The 26,981-nt window shown below is 37.1% G+C and overlaps 1 protein-coding gene across 4 annotated transcripts in view; it reads right to left on the reverse strand.

Moving 5' to 3' along the window:
* Nucleotides 1–26,981, reverse strand: part of NKAIN2 (sodium/potassium transporting ATPase interacting 2) — a 1,179,899-nt gene that overhangs the window by 516,453 nt on the left and 636,465 nt on the right. For all 4 annotated transcript variants that reach the window (XM_086317023.1, XM_086317022.1, XM_086317027.1 and 1 more), the window contains one exon: nt 18,571–18,651. In XM_086317023.1, the coding sequence (XP_086173149.1) occupies nt 18,571–18,651 (81 nt within the window). The remainder of the gene's footprint in view (nt 1–18,570; nt 18,652–26,981) is intronic.

Below are 26,981 nucleotides of genomic sequence, written 5' to 3' on the forward strand. Positions count from 1 at the left end.
GGAGAAATATCAATAACCTGAGATATGCAGATGACACCACCCTTACGGCAGAAAGTGAAGAGGAACTAAAAAGCTTCTTGATGAAAGTGAAAGTGGAGAGTGAAAAAGTTGGCTTCAAGCTCAACATTCAGAAAACCAAGATCATAGCATCTGGTCCCATCACTTCATGGCAAATAGATGGGGAAACAGTGGAAACAGTGTCAGACTTTATTATTTTGGGCTCCAAAATCACTGCAGATGGTGATTGCAGCCATGAAATTAAAAGACGCTTACTCCTTGGAAGGAAAGTTATGACCAACTTAGCATATTCAAAAGCAGAGACATTACTTTGCCAACAAAAGTCCGTCTAGTCAAGGCTATGGTTTTTCCTGTGGTCATGTATGGATGTGAGAGTTGGACTGTGAAGAAAGCTGAGTGCTGAAGAATTGATGCTTTTGAACTGTGGTGTTGGAGAAGACTCCTGAGTGTCCCTTGGACTGCAAGGAGATCCAACCAGTCCATTCTTAAGGAGATCAGCCCTGGGATTTCTTTGGAAGGAATGATGCTAAAGCTGAAACTCCAGTACTTTGGCCACCTCATGGGAAGAGTGGACTCACTGGAAAAGACTCTGATGCTGGGAGGGATTGGGGGCAGGAGGAAAAGGGCACGACAGAGGATGAGATGGCTGGATGGCATCACCGACTCAATGGATGTGAGTCTGAGTTAACTCCGGGAGATGGTGATGGACAGGGAGGCCTGGCGTGCTGCGATTCATGGGGTTGCAAAGAGTTGGACACGACTGAGCAACTGAACTGAACTGAACTGGAGGTTAATTACTTTACAATATTGTGGTGGGTTTTGCCATACACTGACATGAATCAGCCATGGGTGTACATGTGTTCCCCATCCTGAACCCTCCTCCCACCTCCCTCCCCATCCTATCCCTCAGGGTTGTCCCAGTGCATGAGTTTTGCGTACCCTGTTTCAGCATAATTGATTCTTTAAGAAAAAGTTCACTTCCATGAAATAACACACATTATTTCTGCTTGTATTGCATTAGTATAAACTATTTATACAGTCCCATGTATATGTAAGGAAGGGGGACAGGAAATGTAGCCCCTGGGGAATATATCATCATCTGGTTGAAAGTGCTCTCATATTATAGCTATAAATATGTTGGATGGTGGTGGTGGTGGTGGTGTAGTCACTAAGTCATGTCTGACTCTTGCAACCCTATGGACTGTAGCCCACCAGGCTCCTCTGTCCATGAGATTTCTCAAACAATAATACTGGAGTGGGTTGCCATTTCCTTATCCGGGGGATCTTCTAGGCCCAGGGATCAAATCTGTGTCTCCTGCATTGGCAGGCAGGTTCTTTACCACTGAGCCACAGAGAAACCCTGAACACAGAGTAGGAAGGTCCTCAAAGAGGAGACCAAGCTATATATCTGCTGCATCACTGAGCCACTGGGACACAGGAGGCTGCAGCAGCTGCACCTGGATTCTGTTCATCCTTATATTAATGTCCCAACAATGCAGCAGATTTCCCAGGGTTTCTTTCTTACAATTTTGTTAGAAAAGTAGTAATTGTAAGTAGTAAAAATATATTTTAAAAAGTTTCAAAAGATATATAAATTGAAGATCAAAAATTTCTCTTCTCTCCAGTAAACTCATCTTCCAGCCTTCCTCTTGGTAAGCTTAGTGGAAACTGGGGCATTTTTCTCCTCGAATTTTTGTTTTGTTTTTTTTCTTTAAAACTTAAGAAGTCGGGTTAACAGAAAAATTACTGTAATAGGGGACATTTGGATTTTACAAGATAATGGGGGAACAACAATATTTCACAAAGATAAGCCAGGTTCCTTTCATAATGAGTTTCCTGATGTGCAAATGATATTGTAGCTCTAACACGGGATTTCCTGATGACTTTTTCAAAAAGACATCTGATATGCTTTCTTCTCTTAGAAGTCTTTTCTCATGATAGAAATCATAATCAAGTACAGTACTGATTCTACAATCAGAGCTAAGCTTCTATACTCCTAGATTTCTCCCAAGGCTACAAGTAATATCCTTCCTTTTCCCTACATTGAACTGCTGTGGCATAATCTTTACTGCGTATAAAACCCGTACAAGTTAGAATTCAATCATAAAACAAGAAAGCACTTTAAGATTTTTGGAAACTGAATTTATGAAGCAGGGACTTGGTCACATACATGATGACAGAAAGGAGAAGTTGAATGGCGAATACTGAAGAAAAGCAAAACTAGCAGCAGCAGCAAACTACCCCCAATCTTAGGGTGGAGATGGAGAAGCCAGGCAGTACTGATGGGGTCCTGACTGGGAGCCCTTGTTAGAACCTAGATCTGCAGCAAATACGATCAGTAGGACATGGAGGAGATGTGGTCATGGCTGGGATCTCTGGCACTCAGGAAGAGGAAAAGAAATACCTGGATTCTTATTTCTTTTTGCCTATTTTCCAGCAATCTTAAGAGTGCTGTTTAATTACTAAGTCACATCCGACTCTTTCGCAACCCCATGGACTGCAGCCCACCTGGCTCCTCTGTCCTTGAGATTTTCCAGACAAGAATACTGGAGTTGGTTTCCCTTTCCTTCTCCAGGGGACCTTCCTGACCAGGGTTTGAACCCACATCTCCTGCATTGCCAGGCAGATTCTTTACCACTGAGCCAACAGGGAAGCCCTCATCCTAAGAGTACTATTGGCTTAACTTAGAGAGAAGACAGATAACATGGAGCCTGAAAGGGTCAGCTCTCTTGATGTTCAGAGCAGAGCACTAATATGCCAAGGTCCTATTCCTAGATCCCAGAGATACAATGACAGGAGACCTGGCAGGGAAGACCAGTGTGAGTCCAGCCAATGCCCAGTGATCAGAGAAGGGCACAGGGACATTGACATAAAATTCTATGATGCTGGAGAGAGAGAACACGGAGTAAAACAGGGAGAAAAAAGGAAGGGGAGGGGAAGAAGATCTGAATGTCAAAGGTGAAGAGATCTATACCTCCTGAGTCCAGCCTACACTAGCCAAAAAAAGGATGTTTGATAAATGCTATATTGTTTGGCCTATTGAAGCATCAGGAATTTCTACTAGGTGCAACTTCCGCAGTGGCTCAGATGGTTAAGAATCTGCCTGCAATGCTGGAGGCCTGGGTTCAATCCCTGGATTGAGAAGATACCCTGGAGAAGGAAATGGCAAGCCACTCCAGGATCCGTGCCTTGAGAATTGAATGGACAGAGGAGCCTGGTGGGTTACAGTCCATGGGGTCACAAAGAGTCAGAAACAAATGAGCAACTAACAGTTTCACAATTGAGATACTGCTTTCCCTGTAGAATCTGGGTGTCTACTCCAGCATCATGCTGGGAGCTAGATCAGAGGCTTCAGCTTTCCCATTACACCCCAGAATTGACCTTGATGGGGGTGGGGATGTAACCCTTCTAGATCGGGTAAAGCATTTCTGCTCTGCAGTTTGTGAGAAGTCAGAGTTGACTCATCTGTAGCCCGGTTCACTCAGGGTTTCACATTTTCCAGGAAAGGACTTTCCAAGCCCTTTTAGTCCTATGAGGCAGCCTTACCTCCCCACCCCTGGTTGGACAAGCATGATGGCCTTGTCTTTAACTGAATGGAACTCCAATCCCCTGGGCTGCACAGCTGCCTCACTATTTCCATCTCCACCATTGAGGAAGATGTCTGTGCTGGTGCAAGCAGCTTCAGTTATGAACTAAAAAATGATCCTGATGTGCCTGGCCAGTGTGGCTGGGTGCCTTTAGAGAGTATAACTTACAGTGATTGGTGGTGTCCAAAAGAATTAAAAATTTCATTTGCCTCTGGGATTCAGATCATTCAGATCCCTGAGTAGCTGACAAGTTGTGGCAGGGTTTAGCTAAGCCTAGGTCTTCTCTCTTGAGATTCCAAATGGCATCAAGATGCCAGATACATAAAAGAAAAGAGACTGGAGTCTTGTGAAAAGAGATATGAGTCTTTCCCTGAACTTCAGTGAGGTCCTGAAATCATTTCTATCTTGTACATGCTTGTCATTATACTCATTATATATCATTACAATTACATTTTAATTATTCATCTTCTCAGCTAGACTTTAGAAAATATGAGCTGATGACCTGAGTCTCACTTGCCCACTGCCCTTACCCTTGGGTCTAGGGCACATAATTGATGCTCACAATATTTGTTGAAAAATAGGAAGGATTCTCAAGAAGGAAGAAAGGAAGGATTTTAATGATTGAATATTGATAAATGGCAAGATCTGAAGATTTTCAAAATATTGTTTCAAAGTATCTAATTTCAAAGACTGAACTGACATTGAATGAAATCTGTTTTCAGTAATACTATATTTCTTCCATCTGTAAGACTTGACATTAAATTTCTTGCTAAAGCACCATTTTGCTGGCTACATAGATCAGGAAAGCTCATTTGTAATCCAAAATCCATATTAAATGAATGACATATTATAATGCTGTTTAGCAACCATCCATCAACAGCACTGACAACACCCAAGTTCCTTCACAGAGAACAATTTGTCGATCAAGAAGTTAATTTGTAGGGAAGCATGGTCAACTTTAACCAATAGATCCATTTTAAGGGCAACATGTCTTCTTTTACAAATTAGAACACCTCTAGATAAAAACAAACATCATTAATAGCATAGATTTTTATGTCATTTTGCCATGAAAGACTAAAAATCAAAGTAAGATAAATTATACTTAACAATATTAGAAAAATAACTTAAAATAAAAAAAGCATGGTTCTAAGAAGCATCTCATTAATTGCCTGGTATTACCTTGGAAAGGTTGGAGTTGGTTTTGAGGAAGGGTTTTAAATGTGGTGTAAATTTAAACAAAGGCACTGATCTAAGAACATTTATACCTGTCATGTTCTCTGATTTAATAAAGAGAGAAAACTTAAATTTGAAAATATGGAGCAAATTAAATATGTTTTGAGGAAATATGTAGTGCATACATTCAGGACTAATTCTTGTGAGAAGATATTTAATATTTAAATGTACTAAATTAGCATTTCCCCCCTCCTTTTTTAAATATAAAAATATTTTGAATTATTCAAACCAGAAGATAAACAATAGTTCAAAAACAACTTATGTTCTTTACTGTAAAAGTTGTTGACTCAAGTGTATTTACAATAATCTCACTGAGAAACCATTTTCCAAATCGCATTTAATCACACTTGGATAAACAGAAACCATTTTGTATGGCTTTGCATGTGTGCATGTGGCTAAATGGAAGTGGATATGGCATATGATTTGTCATTTAGCAGGGCCAATTTTAGTCAGAGTTGTGAATTTGTAACTTTTTTCTTTTAAAGTAGCATTATGTCTCTAACTAGGGGTCCCTGAAATCTCAGTTCCTCTACAGGTTCCTCCCTACATAAACACTTCAAATCACAAAAATGTTTGTTTGTTCCTATGCCCTTCTTTGCTACCTACAATCAGAATCTTCTCTTACACTCTACATTCATACTGCAGTATAAGCTATGCACAGACAGCCTCAGATATGTCATTCAGGGGTCTATATCTGAACTGAAAGCAAAGGCTTAACCTAGAGATTAACCTCTAGATAAAATGTAAGTCAGTCACAGGTTAGAGTTTTTGAGTCATCAGGTTCTTGATGAAGGTCTACCAGTCATATTCTGTGAAAAGAGGTGTTTACTCTGACCAGAAATTTCTCTGCTTCTTCACTTAGAAAATGTCTTTTTCTTAGAGAAGATGATGGTTATCAACCACATCTTCTCATGAACTGATACAAGCTAAAAGAACATATCATTACTCTGTATGAATGAGGAGTAACTTTTCCAATTTTCATCTTTTCTTCCTCAGTATTTTTTCTGGCTTGATTCTTCCTCTGCTATGTAGTAGAGTCTGTGCTGATACTTTTTGGTTAGTTACCGTTACCTAAATGAAATGAAATCTTTAGATATGAGCAAAAGTAGATCTCAAAGTAGATCTCTACATAGTTTAGTTTATTAAAATGCTACTGCTTCACTAGTTCATGTTAATGAACTATTCATTTAATTAATCCCTATAATTAATTCGTTAACCTGTTTATGTAACAAATATATAAGGAGTTACCTACAGGCACTATTCTCAGTGCTTAGAACATTCGGGTGTCACAGGAGTCAACAAATAAATGTAAGAAATAATGCCAGGGTATGATAGTGCTGGGCTTCCCAAGTGGCTCAGTGATAAAGAATCTGCCTGCAATGCAGGAGCCACAGGAGATGCGAGTTTAATCCCTGGGTCAGGAAGATCCCCTGGAGGAGGGCACAGCAACCCACTTCAGTATTCTTGCCTGGAGAATCTCATGGACAGAGGAAACTGGTGGGCTACCGTCCATAGGGTCACAAAGAGTTGGACACGACCAAAGCAACTTAGCATGCACGCATGCATGGCAAGTGCTATGACTCGAAGACAGGGAACTGTGTGAGAAATGGAGGAGTCATTTTAGGCAAAATAGTTTAAGATCTTTTGGAAGAAGTGGGCTTTAACTGGAGGCCTGTGAAGAGAAGGAGCTGTGGGCCATGAGAAAGTCTGAGGAACAAGGCTCTGGGCAGAGGAAATACAATGGAATAAGGAACTGAGACAAAAATATTCCTGGAGGGTTGAGGAACAGGAGAAGGGAGCAGGCTGGAGAAGAGGCTGTAGGGTACACAGAAGCAGGAAGGACCCAGCAGAAGTCTTTTCAGAGGATGCCTTGCACGTCATTGTGTTAAATGCTTTCCTACAGAATATCTGTATTATTATAGCTTTAGAATTATTATTTCTCTGATTTTGAGAAGACGGTAAAATAAGCTACATATAAGTAATTCATAACATTAAAATATTCTCTTAGTGTTGGATATTTAGGTTGTTATCAGATATTTTCCATATATATATATATTCTCTATATATATTTTCCCTGTATATGTATTTCCATATATATATTTTCCATATATATGTGTGTGTACATATATATATATAATGCATCTTTGCACATAACATTTTGTCCCAATTTCTAATTTGTATCTATGTCAGGACACTTTAAATTTGTTGTTTAATTACTAGTAACTTGTTTAAAAACAAACATGACTTAAAATCTCAGATGCAAAGAATGAACACAGAAAATTGATGCTAAAAAAGCTTATTCAGTAAGTAGTCAGTTCTCTGAGTCTCATTTGCTTAATTGGTGCAAAAGAGCACAGTGTTAAATCAGTAACCGTTACAGGCAGATGGGTGTTGGCTTACAGCACTGCTGTTAAACCTTAACTAGCAGGCATCTATGAGTTCTGTAGGTCATCAGTAACCCTTTTCACCCATGCTGATGGCTCAGCATATCTGTTTCACTATTATTAGAAAATCAATGTAAGTCCATTTTCCTGGGTCACTCCATTCATATACATTTTCCCCTTTTTTCTAAAAACCTGACTCCTTACCCCTTTACTAATCAAATTGATGATTCATGCCTCTTATTTTACTGAAGCATACTGAAGCAATTAAAAGAGAATTTATTGTCTCACCCCAAATCTACCCGATTGCCTACATGTATACCTGTCAGCTAACATTTTCGCCTTGCTGTGGATGCATTGTCCCTGTTCTGTGTAAGGTCAAACCCTTCACTTCAGCACTGGATCGCGTCTTCTCTCAGCTGCTGAAGAACTTAGGATAGTTCTTACACCAATGACTTTCTCCCTATCAGTAGACTGTTTCCATTGGCATACAAATATGCTTCAACATCTGTACGCACCAAAACATATAGACACAAACAAACCCCTAGCCTACCCTGCTTCTTTGGCTGTAGCTCTATTTCTCTGCTTCTCATAGCAACAGTCCTTGAAGTAGTTGCTTTACTGTCTTTGATTCCTCCCTTCACATCCTTTAATAAAGCTTTCTTTACCATTTGTCCACCAAAATCACTGTATGCAAAGTCAAGAGTAGCTTCCATTTTTCCATATTTCTTATTCAGTTTTCAATCCTCATTCTTATCACAATTTGTCTTCCCTCCATCTTGTTTTTTTTTAACCTAACCTCTAGGACACAAAAGTCTCCTGACTTCTTACTTCACAGTCCATTTCCCCTTGGTCTCTTTTTCTGGATCCTTCTCTGCTGGAGCTATGAAGTTTAAAGCCCTGAAGTACACTCTTTAAGTGTTTAGCTCTCTTCTTTTCTCTATGTCTTTTTTAAGAGATTTCATTCTTTTATGTGCCTTAAACATTCATTTATATACTGATGACTCAAATTTATGTCTATGATTCAGTACGTCTTTTGAGTACAAGACTCACATCTGACTGTTTACTTAGGACATCTAATGGCAAGTTCTGATATAATGTGGACAAAATAGAGTAACTGGTTCTGCAAATATTCTTCCTCCTTTCCTATCTGTCCTCTGTCTGCTCCCAGTTCAATAAATGGAAATACCAAAATTTCCAAATGGCTCAGACTACAAGCCTGAAAGCCAATCCTGACCATTCTCTTCCTACACCCTGCAAAGGAGCTTTAGCAAATCCTGTTATCTTAACCTCATATCATATCAAGAACAGAACTAGATCTCATCTTAAATGGCATCCACACACACATGTCCATTACCACCACTGCTATCTCGCCGATCCAATCCAAAAGCATCTACAACTTACGTGTGAAAGGATCCAAACTGATTTCCATTTTGCCACTCTTGTCCCCCTGCAGACTATTTTTGCAACAGCCATGGTGATATTTCATACATAGAAATTAGATCATATAATTCTTAGCTTATTTGAAGTCTCCTTGTGCTTAAAATAATGTCCCAACCTCATACATTTACAGAAAGTGGAGAAAAATGAGTTATTTTATATTTATACTGTTTCAAGTTCAAATAGAAAAATCAACCTGTGACCCTCAAATATTTTAATAAACATCTATAATTTAATTTTAAGGGGAATATATTAATAAGATACAGAAATTAAAATAAAGGCTGGATAAAAATAGAATAATGGTAAAGAATAATATTTGCCAGTGATTTAGATGTGTGTAATTTTGAAACACAAATTGAGGTTTTACTCTGAAAATACAGAAAAAAATAATGCAAATCACAACATATGAGGATTTGTTTTTATTCACATTAGCATATTTTAAAAATATTTTCTAAAACATGTAAGTGTTTTCCTCATTTCAGCTTGAAGTAAACTTGAGTTTCCTCTCTTTTAAGCAGTTTAGCAATTAAGAAAAACAAAAAATCATTAAAAATCCTGAGGACAGCAATTCTAGTGAGTCTGAAAGACTGGTTTTTCTCTTTCTTGGAAGGGCAACTCTCTAGTGAGTGGACAGCTGCAGGAAAAATAAACACAGATTCAACAGACCCTGGAGATTTGAGAGGTGAGAGATGTCACAGACTGCCTGCCTGCATATGCTACTCCAAGTCTTATCTTTTCATGTTGTTTTGCTTCCAACACATTCTAGGAGAGCATAGCTTGAAATTTATTCTGAAACATGGTCAAATAAAAACTCAGATTACAAAATACTCTGTGAAAATATGAAATACTGAAGCTAAATTTCTTTCATTAATAATACTTTATATAATCATTTACATTACTTTGTCAGCACCAACAAATTTCAATTTCTCCTTTGTTAAAAATGCAGTTATCTTCTTCCCCTCCTTTTTCAATCTTCATATGTCTTCAGATTTAGTAATTCCATAGTTATCAGGGAAAATACTAGAGTTTGTGCTTCATTTTTGTTTTCACTTGACTAACTGATAATGTTTTCCAATCATGACACTTTTGCCCCTGTAGACAGATTTGATCTTAGGCAATACTCAAAAGGATGGGATCGCTTAGAAAATAAAATGCTTACAACCAGGAAAGAGATCTAAACTCAGAAAGTTTTATAACTCTGATATATCACATTTATGACATGTTTACTTTTTTTCCTTTCTCACTTTTCTAAAAGAAACCTATAATACTGTTACAACTTGCATTCTTAGTAAATGATGGAATTAGTCATAGACCGAGGGCCCATCTTTCCAAGGTTAGAAGACTGCAGTGAAATGCTCTCATCATTATTTCATAAGCCATTAATTCCTTATGGTTTTTACAATATTCATTCCCATTCATTAGATAATATTCTGCTATCTTTGCTTTCAAAACTGCGCTTCTGGCTTTACATTTTCTGAAGAATAACTTAGGAGGAAAAAAAGACCCAGCGGTCCTAATTATTTGGCTATTTGGTAATAATAAACCCAGCTTTTTTTCTATTGAGAAGAAGGAAACAGGAAGCAAGAGGACAAGAAGAATTGGACTCATTACGCCTCACACTATGACGCCACAGTTAACATACAATACAAACGCTTTAAAAAGTGAGTAGAAGGGGGTCTGGATATACAAAATGCTTAATGGATTAATTTCAGTGCTCATAAAATCCAGTGCAAAAGTTTGAGTCCATCCAAGCTGCAGGCTGCCTGATGAATCTGTTGTACTGAGCCCACCCCCAGGAGGGCCGCAGCCCCTTGGAGTGCCCGGCTAGCTGCAGCTCTCTTCAAGAGCAATTGCAGAGTGTGCCAAATTGTGAGATATTGGTTCCCCTCTTGGGACTAAATGAGAGCACCAAACTCATTCTCACTTGTGATTCATCAAATAAAAGATTTGAGGACCTGTCACTAGAGGTTTTTCTGGCAGAGTGGAAAAGGGACAGAGTGTCTCTACAGTATCAGCAAGTTTTTTGCACTATGAAATACATGACATTTTTTGAAATACCTCTTAATTTCAATTTTATATATTACACTACCTATGAGTGTGAAAACCCTAGAGTCCTCCAATTACCATTAGATGCATTCTCTAGCAGGTTACGCGTGCTAATGAAGGGAAAAAATCTAATTATAATTCTATAAATGGCTGTTTATTAGTGAGTCATCCTCCTCTTTTTACCCTTCTAAGCTGTTTTTCTGGATGCATCAGGCTGTATACACATTTTGCTTTTTTAAGTGTGGAAAACAAATCTATAAAGAGGCAGAGGGGGGAGTAACACTTTGAGTGTTATGTTGGAATGAAAAGCAACTCCAATGTTTCAAATTTTTTTCATGCAGTTCTCAAACAGTACAAAGATTTATTAAATAGTCTTCCTTTCTTCATACTATTTTTTACATTTAATAACAGTGTTTACCAAACATTGCTTGCTGGTTACCTGTAGTGAACTGAACTACTAGCCAAAACTTCAAATGCCTTTTCCATGTAAATTGTAACTACAGGACAGAACAGAGGAGATTTGTTACCATATGAAAGGCATGGAAAATAGTCACTTATTGCTCTTTCTGGCCAAATAACCTTGGATGCTAGAAGCAGAAAAAATTGATTTATTTCACTATTTAATATCCTTTGAGTTGTGTTTTTATATAATTTCCCACAGTTCATCAAAGCATCCATGGTCCCTGAGTGAATTCACAGACAAAGAGATTGACATTCTGCCCTCCAAAGCTAATTTGGCAACCATCAATCCTAATTTAGTTGCCAAATGTGTTCCAAGGGTTATGTTAGGATGATGGTTTACAGTGAATCAGGGGACTTTGATAAGGTTATCACAGACTGAGAACACATGAGGGGCTGGTGTACACCATGCTGAACTGCACATAATTCTCAAATCAATTCAGGATCTAAGAGCCCACTTAATATGAGGTCATTCTAATCTAGACAAGTTATTCCAGGGTTTAAAAAAATACAGTTGTTTTTACTTTTTTTTTAACTTTAAATATTTCTAAATGTAAAGCCTTAGAACTCTTAATAGAAGCATGTTCTTTTATTTTTTACATGGCTCTGTGAATAATCTATAAAAAGCAGAGTTGCTTTAATTTGGCATAGAATAAAAGTTGATGTTCTAGAATGATCTCTGATTAGGCTTTGAAACAAACAGAATGGCACTTGCTTAGACCACGTTTGTATCTGCTTTCTTTTATTTCCAGCAGGATACTATCTTGAAATATTAATGTCTGTGCTTTTATTTTTCATACCTAACATTTGGAAACTTCACCTAGTGAATCAGGGATATCCTTCTTGCTTCGAAGAGGAATGACGTCGATGTAAGGAAGTACAAATGAGAACAGTTAACTTCCTGGAGCCATCAAAACCATATAGCCATCCAGTTCTTGCAGAGAAATAGAAAGCAACTCAGATATTAGAAAAAATGGTAGAATTGTGAAATGGTTTACATTGTTTTAACCACAAGAGTAAAGAAGGTAGAAATCTAAGTGGAAATTCTCAGATATTTTTGTAGCTCTCAGTGAGAGCCTCATGGAGCATATAAGATTTTCAATACCCTGTGAATAAGGCTCCTCATCTTCTAGAAATAAAATTATAATTTAAAAATAAATATGCAAATAAAGTAGTATTAGATATAGGGCCTTTCATGGTCTAGTCATCTCAACCATGGACAAAGATACGGGGAGGTTCTGGAAAGAATTTTGCCATACAAATGAATATATATGGTTTGGGTATTAAAAATGAAGTTAAGTATAAATTCTCACCAGAGCTCTTGGTAATCCAGTTTTTTGCTTCACTTGATACCTTGGGTAGAGTCCGTGTTAAGTAATAAATCTTCATATGCACACACATGACAATCTACACTGGGATCCCTGCTTAAAAGGAAGTCAGAAACTAGGGAACTTCTCTGTGCTCTGCTTAAAGGTAATCTAATCTGTAAATGCAAAGCATGTTCCATGAACAAATAAGAACATCATCGCATAGGAATTTGTTATTGAATGTTTGCTACTAATGGATTATCTTAGTTCTTATTGCCTGAAAAGAAGAAAATTGTTTTTTCAGAAAAGAAGAAAATTGATCATGTGCTTGAGGTCCTCTCCTTTAAAGCTTTGCTGATTTATTCACAGTCCAGAAACAGCCTTCTATAGGTTTGAAGCCTGAACTCAGCACTTCTCCCCCAACCAGAATTAGCAAATGCTCCCAGAGAATATAGCATCTTCTAAAGGTCAATTCATCTTTTTGGGGTCAGTTACCAATACAAAGTATCATTCCATCAGAACCCCTCTACTGTTTTTGATTTGTTATTGTCCAAAGTTTACAATATACACACACACACGCATAAAAAGACTATATGAAGAATAAAAACATGCACTTCTTGCTTCATCTCATGGTCAATCTAGAAAGATTGCTATAGCCCTCCCAACACAAAACAATTCATTTCCTCTTTTATTCATATTTTGGAAAACAATTTGCTTTGCTTTTCTTCTCTGAGTAAGAAGTGAATTAAGGAAGTCGGATTCTTTGGGGATGATGATAAATCCTTTGGGACATGTTGAATTTAAGGTGACAATGGAATTGACATGACACAAGCAGAAAGTTGGAGATGCGGGACCTTAACTTAGCAACAAGGTCAGGACTGAAGATATAGATCTGTTAGACATATGTGTAGAGATGATACTTTAAATTATGACAGTAAATTGCATTTTCAAGTGAAAGAAAGTAAACAGAAAAGTAGAAAGATCCAAAGACCTTACTCCTTACTTTAGGGCCTTAAAAGGAAGTGGAACGGATAAGCAAACAAAAGAGAATTGTAGAACTAGGAAAATAAGCAGTTTAATTCAATGAATTACAATAGGGAACAGGAGAACAGAGGCAGCTAGTTCATTTCTATTTGGGGGAAAATTATACTATATGCAATTCTTGATAACATGTAGGACATTTATCCTACATCCAAAAGCAAAATCTATTTTGATGATTTGGGAAATAATTTTTTATATTTCATTTTCATTTAAGATTTCTTAGACTGTATGCATTTTAAGAAAAGCAAGATAAAGATATGAATCCAATTAACTGTCGTCTTGATATTTATTAAACTTAGTCTTAATTATCAGACATGTTTTATTAGTAATTGAACAGGTATTTTTACTTCTTGAATATCATTAATTCAAATTAAAAAATAATTATGAGACTCTCCATACCACCTTTTCCCATATGAAATCATAAAAGCAAATCTTGATACAAGCATTGATTTCATTCAGCAGAAAATATCCAAATATCAGATACCTCTTTAAATGAATAATTCATTTTTTAATAAAAGGAATAAACCTGGGATTGATGCAATAGCACTTCATTTCACACAGCACTTGCAACTGGTTTTTAGGATTTGTTCCCTATTGCCTACAGTATATGACAGGTTTTATTCTCTTTCCATAGCTTTTGTTTGCAGGAGTGCAATTTTATTCTTCAAAGCTTAAATAGGCCATATTTTTACATAGCTTTTTTATATACCAACTTTTTAAATGAAAATTTATACCTAGATAGCAAAAGCAACTATCAAAATTACTAAAACATTACAGCTTTCTAGACACTGCTAATTAAAAGCATTCATTAAGTATAATTTATTGCTTTGGTCATGTCTAACAAGATAAGTTTCTGGTAATATAATGAAACATGAGATATATACCTGCCTCCATATTATCAAAGGGCTAAATACAAACAAATTGGACTGTTCTAAGTGTAAAATAATCCTTTGGTTACATTTCATGATCTGTAAGTAAATTATTTTATTTCTAAAGATAAAGGGTTTATCTTTCACTGATGGTGCCCATAAATGACCAGAGTAGAAACTGAGATCTCAAGATAGTCACATAAATAAAAGTGTTAAGATATAATTTCATCCTAAGAGTAATTTATAATTGTGACACATCCGATAGAATACAGTTTTCTTTGCAGACATCAGAAGAGCACTAATCTTGTTTTCCTGAGTATAACTATTTGAAAATCATTTCATAAATTTCATTTTCCCAGGTGATGAAGCTAGTAAGTGAATTACATATTATGTGTTTTCCTTCTAACAAGGCACTTTGAAGTTAGCTATAGAATAGCAGATCTCTTCTCTTTTCAAAATAACTCAATTTGGTTAACAACTGGAATTAGTTCTATTTCTATTTGACATGTGAGCAAGAAAATCAGAACTGACCAAAATAATACCATAAAACAATCAGACTAAGTTACCTGAGGAATTCACCAACTATTAGTCTAACAGTTCAGGTCACATTTAATGCTCAAAGGCAGTTGCCTACAAAGTTAGCAAACATTTTGGGTTAAAAATTAATGCCATCTCTGTATCATTAATAGAGCATCTATTAAAATATCATCCTAGGAAGTAACTAACTGTATGGTGTTTCAGAATATTTGGTGGTGGTTTACTCTCTAAGTTGTGTCTGACTCTTTGTGACCCCATGGACTGTAGCCTGCCAGGCTCATCTGTCCATGGGACTTTCCCAGGCAAGAGTAATGGAGGGGGTTGCCATTTCCTTTTCCAAGGGATCTTCTAGACCCAGGGATCAGACCTAGGTCTCCTGCATTGCAGGCAAATGCTTTATCATCTGAGCCACCAGGGAAGCCCTCAGAATATTTAGTCACAACACTAATACCTAAACCATTAATATAAATAGTGTGGAAATAGTTATTATACAATGTAAATGTTTGGAAATGGTTTTTATGTAAGCCATATGTTTATTTGTTCCTACAATATTAAGTGCTGATTTAGATGACATTCACAATGTTTTATTAATATCATTGAGATAAAATTTTTAAAAAGAAATTTCTCTGATTAGTTTTATTTTTGCTTAAATCTCATGGGGATAATAATGAAAATATATTAATTGATATTGTAATAATGATGTTGGATTTACACAGAATTTTTGATGGGAAAATATTGTCTATACAATTATGGATAGAAATAAAACTGAAGATCAACCCAGTCAGCCGTGTGTATCATATTATTATAATTAAGCCATTTCATTCCTGAAGGTATTCATTAATGACACTAAAAACTGTTTCTCTCATAAGTACATGGCAGATAGTTTAGCAGAAAAAGTAGAAAAGACACTGGAATAAGAAAACACAAAATTCTAAACTCTAATGGGTAACTCGAGTTTGCCTTAATATTGTACTACTTGGCATTATTTCTTGCCAATATTCATTATGGAGAAATAACTCCTTTACAAAGTGCTTTATGGAAATAAACACACTCTCGCACATACATAAAGACTACAGAATGTCCTCCCTGATTTTATTTCTCATATTTGTCCTTCAGCCTCAAACAAACTGACCCATTCATATGGTCAAACAATTTTTGGGAGGAGGTGAGGGAATAAAGTGGTTTATATTCTATAACCTAAGTATTATCAGCAGTTTCAGGAGCCCCATTTTTGAGCTTTCATATATCTGTACATTTTTCAATCACCATTGCTTCCTTCTGGCACTCTATTACTTGAAGAATGTGAGGCAGTTGCAGAAGCTAAAGAATTAAATGGCATAAATACACCTTTCTCAAACCCTTTGAGCAGGAAAAGGGAGGAAAAACTCAGTACAGATAACAATATAACTGTGCCCTTTATAGTTTTCCTTTAGATTATTTCTTAAAAGGAAATTATTAAATTTTCATGTGCTCTGCAGAGTCTAGCCTTGGTTTATAAGATGAAAAGAAAAAGAAATATTATTAACTGCTTCACTGCCAAGGGACAGCTGATACCTGCCTGTGTGCATTAGCAGAATTCTTAGTAGCTTGGGTTTCACCTCTTTCGAACGCTAATGTTTTAGGATTTGGTCTCACTGCAATTCCAATGCCCACGTCCAAGGTCATGAGATCACAAGCTTTATCCAGTGCCTACAGTCATCATGTGGCTGCTGCTGCTGCTAAGTCGCTTCAGTCATGTCCGACTCTGTGCGACCCCATAGACGGCAGCCCACCAGGCTCCCCCGTCCCTGGGATTCTCCAGGCAAGAACACTGGAGCGGGTTGCCATTTCCCTCTCCAATGCATGAAAGTGAAAAGTCAAAGTGAAGCCGCTCAGTCATGTCTGACTCTTAGCGACCCCATGGACTGCAGCCCACCAGGCTCCTCCATCCATGGGATTTTCCAGGCAAGAGTATTGGAGTGGGGTGCCATTGCCTTCTCCAGTCATCATGTGGAGTGGGAAGCAAAATTACAGAACATTTGTGTAGCCGGCCTGGTTCAAACCTCTCCTTTTTTTAATATTAAACAAACTCTTTAATCTGTGAGATCATCTTGCTTAGCCAATATGCCTGAATACCTGTCTTCCAATGATTAAGGTGATTATTTTATTGAAAATGTCATTGAACGTCATTTTAGTGAGGAATCTCTTTGAAGAAATTACATTTTACAGCAGTGTGTATAAATTGGGCAAGGAATTCAAGTCCTGTGAAGCATGCATGCTTTTCTGGCCTGAAAGAAATGTGAGCTTTAAGCAGAAAATTAAGTGTCCTTCTGAGAGTCACCTGAACAATTCCTTTTCATTGGTCACGACATGTTCAGGAAGGGACCACCTGCTGCCAGGAGTGTGGAGTATGACGCCTGGTGAGAATCACAGAAATGCCACCCACCAGGGCAGATACAGCAGAGGGTCCCAGTGAGAACTTGTCCTAAACCCGATCCTAAAACTACAGGTTCCAGAAGCCTGGGGTATATCTCATATGATAGCATCACCCTCTTATTTTTCATCATTTGCTTTAGTAAAAAAAAAAAAAAAAAAGTCAAGATTATTTATACTCAGAATCATAGTTAAATAATAAACAAACAGACTTGAAAATGCTCAAAGAGCTTTGTGAAGTGCCTGTATGCTAGATTAGAAATGTGAATTACCACGACCCCATCCCCCACGCATCAAGCTATCTAGCCCTGCGAACAGAGTTCCTGGCCACTTTCAGCTCTTTTAGCGTTTTAAAGCAGGTTATCATCTCTGGGTTTTAAAAGTGTCAACATCTCGGCATCATCTTTCTGCTCTAAGGAATAGAGAGCTAAAAGAACATTTTTATAATCTCTTTTAAAATTACTATGAAAATGTACAAGTTTACAACTCTCTCAAGTGTCTCAAGTAGGATTTGCTACTGTTTTGAATGGATTGTCTTATTTGACTTATTTGCTGTTAACTACATTCAATAGAAGAAGGATGATGGTTGTAGAGATGTACAAACTGCATTATTTCCATAGTAAAGGCATTTATGTTAGAAATATAATAGCAAGACACACATGCAAATACAGAAACATACACACATTCATAGAAGTACAGCACGAAATGAAACCTGGATGAAAATATAAGTATTTTAAGTCTTTCTGAGACTGTTTTAGAACAAAATATCTATTTCATTCATTTATGTGATAAATTATATCCCTCTGGTAACAGTCTTATTCAACTAAAACTCATTAATTATTTGAATTATTACATTGGTATTTGGGTCTAATTAGGCAAGTCTTCAGCAGAATAATAAGCAAACTAAGTGATTTCATAAAACCTTCAAGATCTTACCTTTGATAAAATTCCTACTCTGCTTCAGAACTCGCTCATGAGTCAATGTTTTAAAAGTACGCATTCTTCTCATTGTAGTAATCAATATTTTACTTTAGCTTTGCTTAAAATAATAAAGGGCGTTTTGTGACACACTGAAATATTTCTTTGATGGTAGAAATGCAGAGAGACAGATGAGGACAGCTTTCGATTTACCTTCATATGAGGTGCATCTACGTGACAAAAGCAGGGTGAGACTGCCTTACTTAGGAAGAGGCTTGTTAACACACAACTGATGACTCAGGCAAATCAAATGGCAAATTACCTTTGAGAGGTCCCCAGCCTCCAAATAGAAGCAGATAACAAACACATTCCACGTAACCCAGAGGACTAGCCAGACAGCATACTGTAGAAAAGCAAGAGAGAAATAACATAATTAATTTTGAATCAGCTGAGTAAGATTTAAATAGAACTTGAACTTTTGAACACCAAATCTTAAAGATTTGTGGGGAATATTAGATATCACTTCTTTCTAAGAAACAGGATGAGATGTACATTTATCTCTAGTTTGATTTTTTTTCCCCTCACTGTAGTGTTACAACTCAAACTAGCTTAGGGATAATGTCTTCATTTTTTTTAGACAAAATAGATAGCAGCCGACATTTCTGTTTTCAGGGGGTATGGTTATGGTTTCTAGACATCAAAAAAATATAATGCCTGAATAGATGTATCAACTACAACCCTTCAAAGAGAGAACTCTTATTTTCCTTTAGCAAGATCAACTCAATGCTTGATAACATGTAACCTTTCCCCAAGTTACCTAAGGTCATCTTCAAATCAGTTTTCATATCTCTGTCCCATCTAATCATCTTTCTCTCTTTGGTATCTTTTTTTCCATTTATCTTTTCATCTTAGTTTATCCTCTTGTGATCCCCCATTATAGTGACCATCTAGTTATTATCTCTAATTCTATTTTGTTGTCATATTCAGTGTGCTGTCTTTGTCAACAACAAAATTTTCTTACCAAGACATAGTCCTGAGCGTTCAGTTAGCTAAAATTTATTAAGCCCCTTGTTAGCAACGTGCTAGAAAGACACTGAGGATAAAAGACCAATGATACATTCTTCCTGAGTTCAAGGCAAGTAAAGGAGGTAGATCAGAAAACAGATGCTTCTTATACAAGAATCATAAAAAGATGTATAGTCTGAGCTTAAGGAAGAAAGATAGCAAAAGTGTATAAAGTATTCTGAGAAGAGGTAGTCCTACGAAGTTTAACAGAAGAGTTGAAACACCTTCGTTAGAGGTGAACCAAGCTAACCTATGGAGTTTACCAAATAACTGAATCAGGGTTTGGAAGGACTATCATGGGAGGGTACTATAAACACAGAGAGCAGCAAGTGTGATTAAAACAACAAAAAAAGATGAAACAAGAGGCTTCTACATCATTTCTCTGCTAAATAAATACCAATGACTCCCATTATTTATATGGTAAGTTCCAAAATCTTTATTTTACTGTTCAAGGACCTCCATGAATATTGGAGCATGTTATCTTTCAGACACGTTTCAGTTCATCCTTCAAGCCATTATGACTTACAGATGTATTGGATTGCTTCTCTTCCATGTATGTGGAAAGTTATTTCTTACCTCTGTGCCATTTTGTATGTTATTCTTTATCCTTTAGTAATTTTTCTTTTTCTTAAGTACTCCTCTTACCACCTATCAATACTCTATTTTTCTTCAGAGGTCAATATAAATATCATCTTTCGAGTGATACCCAGTTGGAAACGGTGTATCCCTGCTTTGTGATCCACTAAGACCCAGCTACCCAAGACGGGCGGGTCATGGTAGAGAGGTCTGATAGAATGTGGTCCACTGGAGAAGGGAATGGCAAACCACTTCAGTATTCTTGCCTTGAGACCCCCATGAACAGTATGAAAAGGCAAAATGATAGGACACTGAAAGAGGAACTCCCCAGGTTAGTAGGTGCCCAATATGCTATTGGAGATCAGTGGAGAAGCAACTCCAGAAAGAATGAAGGGATGGAGCCAAAGCAAAAATAATACCCAGTTGTAAATGTGACTGATGATAGAAGCAAGGTCCGATGCTGTAAAAAGCAATATTGCACAGGATCCTGGAATGTTAGGTCCATGAATCAAGGCAAATTGGAAGTGGTCAAACAGGAGACGGCAAGAGTGATCGTTGACATGCTAGGAATCAGTGAACTAAAATGGACTGGAATGGGTGAATTTAACTCAGATGACCATTATATCTACTACTGTGGACAAGAATCCCTTAGAAGAAATGGAGTAGCCATCATGGTCAACAAAAGAGTCCAGAATGCAGTACTTGGATGCAATCTCAAAAATGACAGAATGATCTCTGTTCATTTCCGAGGCAAATCATTCAATATCACAGTAATCGAAGCCTATGCCCCAATGAGTAATGCTGCAGAAGCTGAAGTTGAACAGTTCTATGAAGACCTACGAGACCTTTTAGAACTAACACTTAAAAAAGATGTCCTTTTCATTATAGGGGACTGGAATGCAAAAGTAGGAAGTTAAGAAACAGCTGGGGTAACAGGCAAATTTGGCCATGGAATATGGAATAAAGCAGGGCAAAGACTAATAGAGTTTTGCCAAGAGAACACACTGGTCATAGCAAACACCCTCATCCAGCTACACAGAAGACTCTACACATGGACATCACCAGATGGTCAACACCGAAATCAGATTGATATATTCTTTGCAGCCAAAGATGGAGAAGCTCTATACAGTCAGCAAAAACAAGACCAGGAGCTGACTGTGGCTCAGATCATGAACTCCTTATTGCCAAATTCAGACTTAAATTGAAGAAAGTAGGGAAAAATCACTAGACCATTCAGGTATGACCTAATTCAAATCCCTTATGATTATACAGTGAAAGTGAGAAACAGATTTAAGGGACTAAATCTGATAGATAGAGTGCCTGATGAATTATGGATGGTGGTTCATGACATTGTACAGGAGACAGGGATCAAGAGCATCCCCAAGAAAAAGAAATGCAAAAAAGCAATATGGCTGTCTGGGGAGGCCTTACAAATAGCTATGAAAAGAAGAGAAGTGAAAAGCAAAGGAGAAAAGGAAAGATATAAGCATCTGAATGCAGAGTTCCAAAGAATAGCAAGGAGAGATAAGAAAGCCTTCCTCAGCGATCAATGCAAAGAAATAGAGGAAAACAATAGAATGGGAAAGACTAGAGATCTCTTCAAGAAAATTAGAGATACCAAGGGAATATTTCATGCAAAGATGGGCTCTATAAAGGACAGAAATGGTATGGACCTAACAGAAACAGAAGATATTAAGAAGAGGTGGCAAGAATACACAGAAGAACTGTACAAAAAAGATCTTCATGACCCAGATAATCACGATGGTGTGATCACTCACCTAGAGCCAGACATCCTGGAATGTGAAGTCAAGTGGGCCTCAGAAAGCATCACTATGAACAATGCCAGTGGAGGTGATGGAATTCCAGTTGAGCTATTTCAAATGCTAAAAGATGATGCTATGAAAGTGCTGCACTCAATATGCCAGCAAATTTGGAAAACTCAGCAGTGGCTACAAGACTGGAAAAGGTCAGTTTTCATTCCAATCCCAAAGAAAGTCAATGCCAAAGAATGCTCAAACTACCGCACAATTACACTCATCTCACACACTAGTAATGTTCAAAATTCTCCAAGCCAGGCTTCAGCAATATGTGAACCATGAACTTCCAGATGTTCAAGCTGGTTTTAGAAAAGGCAGAGGAACCAGAGATCAAATTGCCAACATCCGCTGGATCATGGAAAAAGCAAGAGAGTTCCAGAAAAACATCTATTTCTGCTTTATTGACTATGCCAAAGCCTTTGACTGTGTGGATCACAATAAACTGTGGAAAATTCTTCAAGAGATGGGAATACCAGACCACCTGACCTGCCTCTTGAGAAACCTATATGCAGGTCAGGAAGCAACAGTTAGAACTGGACATGGAACAACAGACTGGTTCCAAATAGGAAAAGGAGTATCAAGGCTGTATACTGTCACCCTGCTTATTTAACTTCTATGCAGAGTACATCATGAGAAACGCTGGGCTGGAAGAAGCACAAGCTGGAATCAAGATTGCTGGGAGAAATATGAAAAACCTCAGATATGCAGATGACACCACCCTTATTGCATAAAATGAAGAGGAACTAAAAAGCCTCTTGATGAAAGTGAAAGAAGAGAGTGAAAAATTTGGCTTAAAGCTCAACATTCAGAAAACTAAGATCACGGCATCTGGTCCCATCATTTCATGGGAAATAGATGCGGAAACAGTGGAAACAGTGTCAGACTTTATTTTTCTGGGCTCCAAAATCACTGCAGATGGTGACTGCAGCCATGAAATTAAAAGACACTTTTCCATGGAAGGAAAGTTATGACCAACCTAGAGAGCATATTCGAAAGGAGAGACATTACTTTGCCAACAAAGGTCCATCTAGTCAAGGCTATGGTTTTTCCAGTGGTCATGTATGGATGTGAGAGTTGGACTGTGAAGAAGGCTGAGTGCCAAAGAATTGATGCTTTTGAACTGTGGTGTTGGAGAAGAATCTTGAGAGTCCCTTGGACTGCAAGGAGATCCAACCAGACCATTCTAAAGGAAATTAGTCCTGGGTGTTCACTAGAAAGACTGATGCTAAAGCTGAAACTCCAGTACTTTGGCCACCCCGTGCAAAGAGTTGACTCACTGGAAAAGACCCTGATGCTGGGAGGGATTGGGGGCAGGAGGAGAAGGAGAGGACAGGATGAAATGGTTGGATGGCATCACCGACTCAACGGACATGAGTTTGAGTGAACTCTGGGAGTTTGTGATGGACAGGGAGGCCTAGTGTGCTGCAATTCATGAGGCTGCAAAGAGTTGGACACGACTGAGTGACTAAATTGATCCGAACTGAATCGAAGATCCGGCTTACTCAAATTTTGTTCCAAATGTCTTATATCCAATTATTTGCATCGTTTTTGTCCTTTGCACAATGATAAGGTCCTTGACAGAAAAGACTATTTGTATCCATACATATACCCCTAAGTTTCTAAGTTAATACTTGGTACAAAATAGGTATTCAATAAACATTTTGTAATCAATCAATGAATGAGCAGCAATATGGGGGGAAAAAATCTTCATTTTCGGAAGAACTTCTTCTACTCATTCCAGATTTGATTTTCATGAGAAAACTGTGATCATTCATGTAGTGTGAGGATGGAGAGTCCTAAATGGTAAGATTGAGTGCTCAGTAGCTTCACTTGTTTCTAACCCTTTGTGACCCCATGGACTAAGACTGCCAGTTTCCTCAGTCCAAGGGATTTTCCAGGAAAGAATATTGGAATGGGTTGCCGAGCCTTTCTCCATGGGATCTTCCTGAACCACGGATCGAACTAGCATCTCCTATGTCTCCAGCACTGTAGGCGGATTCTTTACCCCTGAGCCACTGGGGATTCCCAAATGATAAGACTATGTAATCATAAATAGTCTTTCCAAGTGATTCATTCATCTAACTGCTGAAAATGTTCATTGCTCAGAATAAAGTAGGGGCAAAACTAAATGGCCAAATACAAAAGAAAGGGTTTGAGAAGTGAAAGCTTGGTACTGGAAATACAGTGAGAAAGGTAAGCAGGCTGGGGTGTGACATAATCGTAGTTCATTATAAGCATTCCTAAGATTAGTGAATCACGTCTTAGAAACAGCTCCTTTAATTGACAGTTTAGAATTGTGGACAGTCAAGTGTTTTAATATTAACAATGAAAATATATTTAATAGATATATACATGTATATTCATAAAATAAATATCCCTGGTCAAAATGATTGGACTATATTCATCTTTTGCTCATACTTAATTATGAAAGTGTTTGTCAGTTGTGTCCAACTCTTTGTGACCGCATGGACTGTAGCTCACCAGGGTCCTCTGTTCATGGGATTCTCCAGGCAAGAATACAGGAGAGGGTTGCCATTCCCTTCTCTAAGAGATCTTCACGACCCAGGGACAGAACCCAGGTCTCCTGCATTACAGGCAGATTCTTTACTGTCTGAGCCACAAAAGAAGCCCTTATTTTAGCTTTATTTTTTCATCTTCAACAATAAGCATCATTTATTCTGCTTAGGCATTCTCATCACTTTCTCATCCATTGTTATGATACAAAAGAACAAAAGTAGCCCAGATAAAGCAGCTTATTTTCTAATTCTTGATCATATTATGACCAGGGATTGCCTGCTTTATGATATAAATCCTTTCTCCTAATTCATAAATCCTATTACATCTACATCATGCTATAGGAATGTTCAATTATAAGAAATAAAACATACTAAATACATTAAGTAAAGTATACTGCTATTACAATTAACTTGATAATCAGCCAGAATCTGATAAAAATCCAATTTTAATCATAGATTGCAGTGCAGATCAAAGAGAAAGGCAGGTTTCTACCTTCTTATTTTACCAATGCTGCTATTACATACTCATGCTTCCTTGTGATTTTATGTGTATGGACACATTTTAAAGACCACATAATTCTCAATTTATTTTATAAGATCATATTTCCCCTCAGTTATAGAATTTTCTTATTGTAGAAAATATTTACATTTTTGATCATATATAGCAAATTGAGAAAATTACCATGCTTAGATATAATCACTTGTATCATTTTAGTGTATGTTTCATATGTACTTTTTCTATTAGTGCATTTTTCAGTCATATATGTTACCACAGGAATCTTTCTCTATATTCTGTTACCTGAATTTTTTTGCACTTGATTAAAATATCTCATTGAATATTCTGTAACATATGTTGCAATGCAATTATGTACTATAAGTTATTCAACTAATTATCATTAAACTTTTTGTGCTTTTATTTTATATTGATCAATTCCTATAAATTTGGATTTTGCATAAAAAATTTCAGTTCAGTTTGACATATTAAATCATACCTGAAAATATTTTGTTTAAATGGACTATTTCTAAGACAGACTATAAATGTTAGAATATCCAACAGGCATCATTTTAATGAACATATAAACACGGCTATTAAATTTTATGCAACTCAAAATAAAAACAGAATCCCCAAAGGCATTCTATTCTTGAAGCAAAAAGTGGAAAATGATTCCTTTAGATTGAAAAAAAAAATGATACTCCTCCACCATGAAGACACCTGTATATAACTAATTTCTTTCAACTCATGCAACATATTTCAGACAAGGATATTTATAGCCCTAAGGCTAGAAGGATTCTGTTGAAAGAGCTTTTGATGTGAAATAATAATAAATCAAGTTATATAGGAACATCCTAATTGACATATGCAAATAAGAGGTTTGAAAGGCTAATAAAACATAAGAATTTGTGAGAAAATACCAATCTACACTTTTAAAAGCTGAAATTCATGCAGTTTAAGAATTAGGTAGTAATTCTATTCATGCATATCTGTTCATATAGCAGAGTTTTAAGATGTGTAATACATAGATCTGAAAGTGATATGTGAGAGAAAAAAAAATCTTCAATCTATTAAAAGGCAACTGTGTTTTATTGTCACATATTCATCACACCTTGTGCCTAGAAGTGACATCACAAAAAAGCACTCATTTCTTTCCAGTCAGCAAACAATTTAAAACTCATCTTTTTTGATATTCTTGCTTTTTGAAATCATAGTTAAAGAACTGTAATAACACTAGTTTTTCCTGTGTTGAAATTTCCCACTAACACCAAAGAAAATGAAATTGCCTCAGTTTCTGGTTATCTAGAAACCTGAACATCACAGTTAAGATGATATTATAATGGATTAAAAAAAAAACTATTATAATGTGAATTCAAAAAAAATTATGTATCTAATACTGTTTTATGTTACTCTGATGTACCCAGCTTCACATGCACAAAAATGGCAGAATTTATTAACACTACTTGTTACTTTATATAGCTAAATAATAATAATAAAATAATAAATAGTCTTTGTGGATATAACTGTTAAATATTTTGAGATGGGGAGATTATCCTGGATTATATGGGTGCCCCCAAAGAAATCATTGGTTCAGTTCAGTTCAGTCACTCAGTCGTGTCCAACTCCCTGCAACCCCATGGATTGCAGCACGCCAGGCCTCCCTGTCCATCACCAACTCCTGGAGTTTACTCAAACTCATGTCCATTGAGTCAGTGATGCCATCCAACCATCTCATCCTCTGTTGTCCCCTTCTCCTCTTGCCTTCAATCTTTACCAGCATCAGGGTCTTTTCAAATGAGTCACTTCTTAAAATCAGGTGGCCAAAGTATTGGAGTTTTAGCTTCAACATCAGTGAATGATTGAATGAATGAATATTGGAAAATTCGTAGAAAATTCAAAGAAATCATGGGCATCCTCTTAAGTGGAAGGCAGATGGTTATCTTACACACATAAATAGAGTGAAAGTGTTAGTTGCTCGGTCATGTCCAACTCTTTGGGACTCCATGGGCTTTAGCCTGCCAGGCTCCTCTGTCCATGGAATTCTCCTGGCAAAAATACTGGAGTGGGTAGCCATTCCTTTTTCCAGGGGATCTTCCCAACAGAGGGATCAAACCCAGATCTTCTGCACTTCAGGTAGATTCTTTACCAACTGAGCTCCTAGGAAAGCTCTATGATAAACAGAACAGACAGATTTAAAGATGACTTTCACGTGGCCACAAGCCAAGGAACTCTGTAGCTCCCAGACTCTGGAAGAGGCAGGGATTAG

Source organism: Bos grunniens, chromosome 9 (genome assembly GCF_055505025.1).
Source record: "Bos grunniens cultivar Pamir isolate PY7600 chromosome 9, Bosgru_T2T1.0, whole genome shotgun sequence".
Lineage (NCBI taxonomy): Eukaryota > Metazoa > Chordata > Mammalia > Artiodactyla > Bovidae > Bos > Bos grunniens.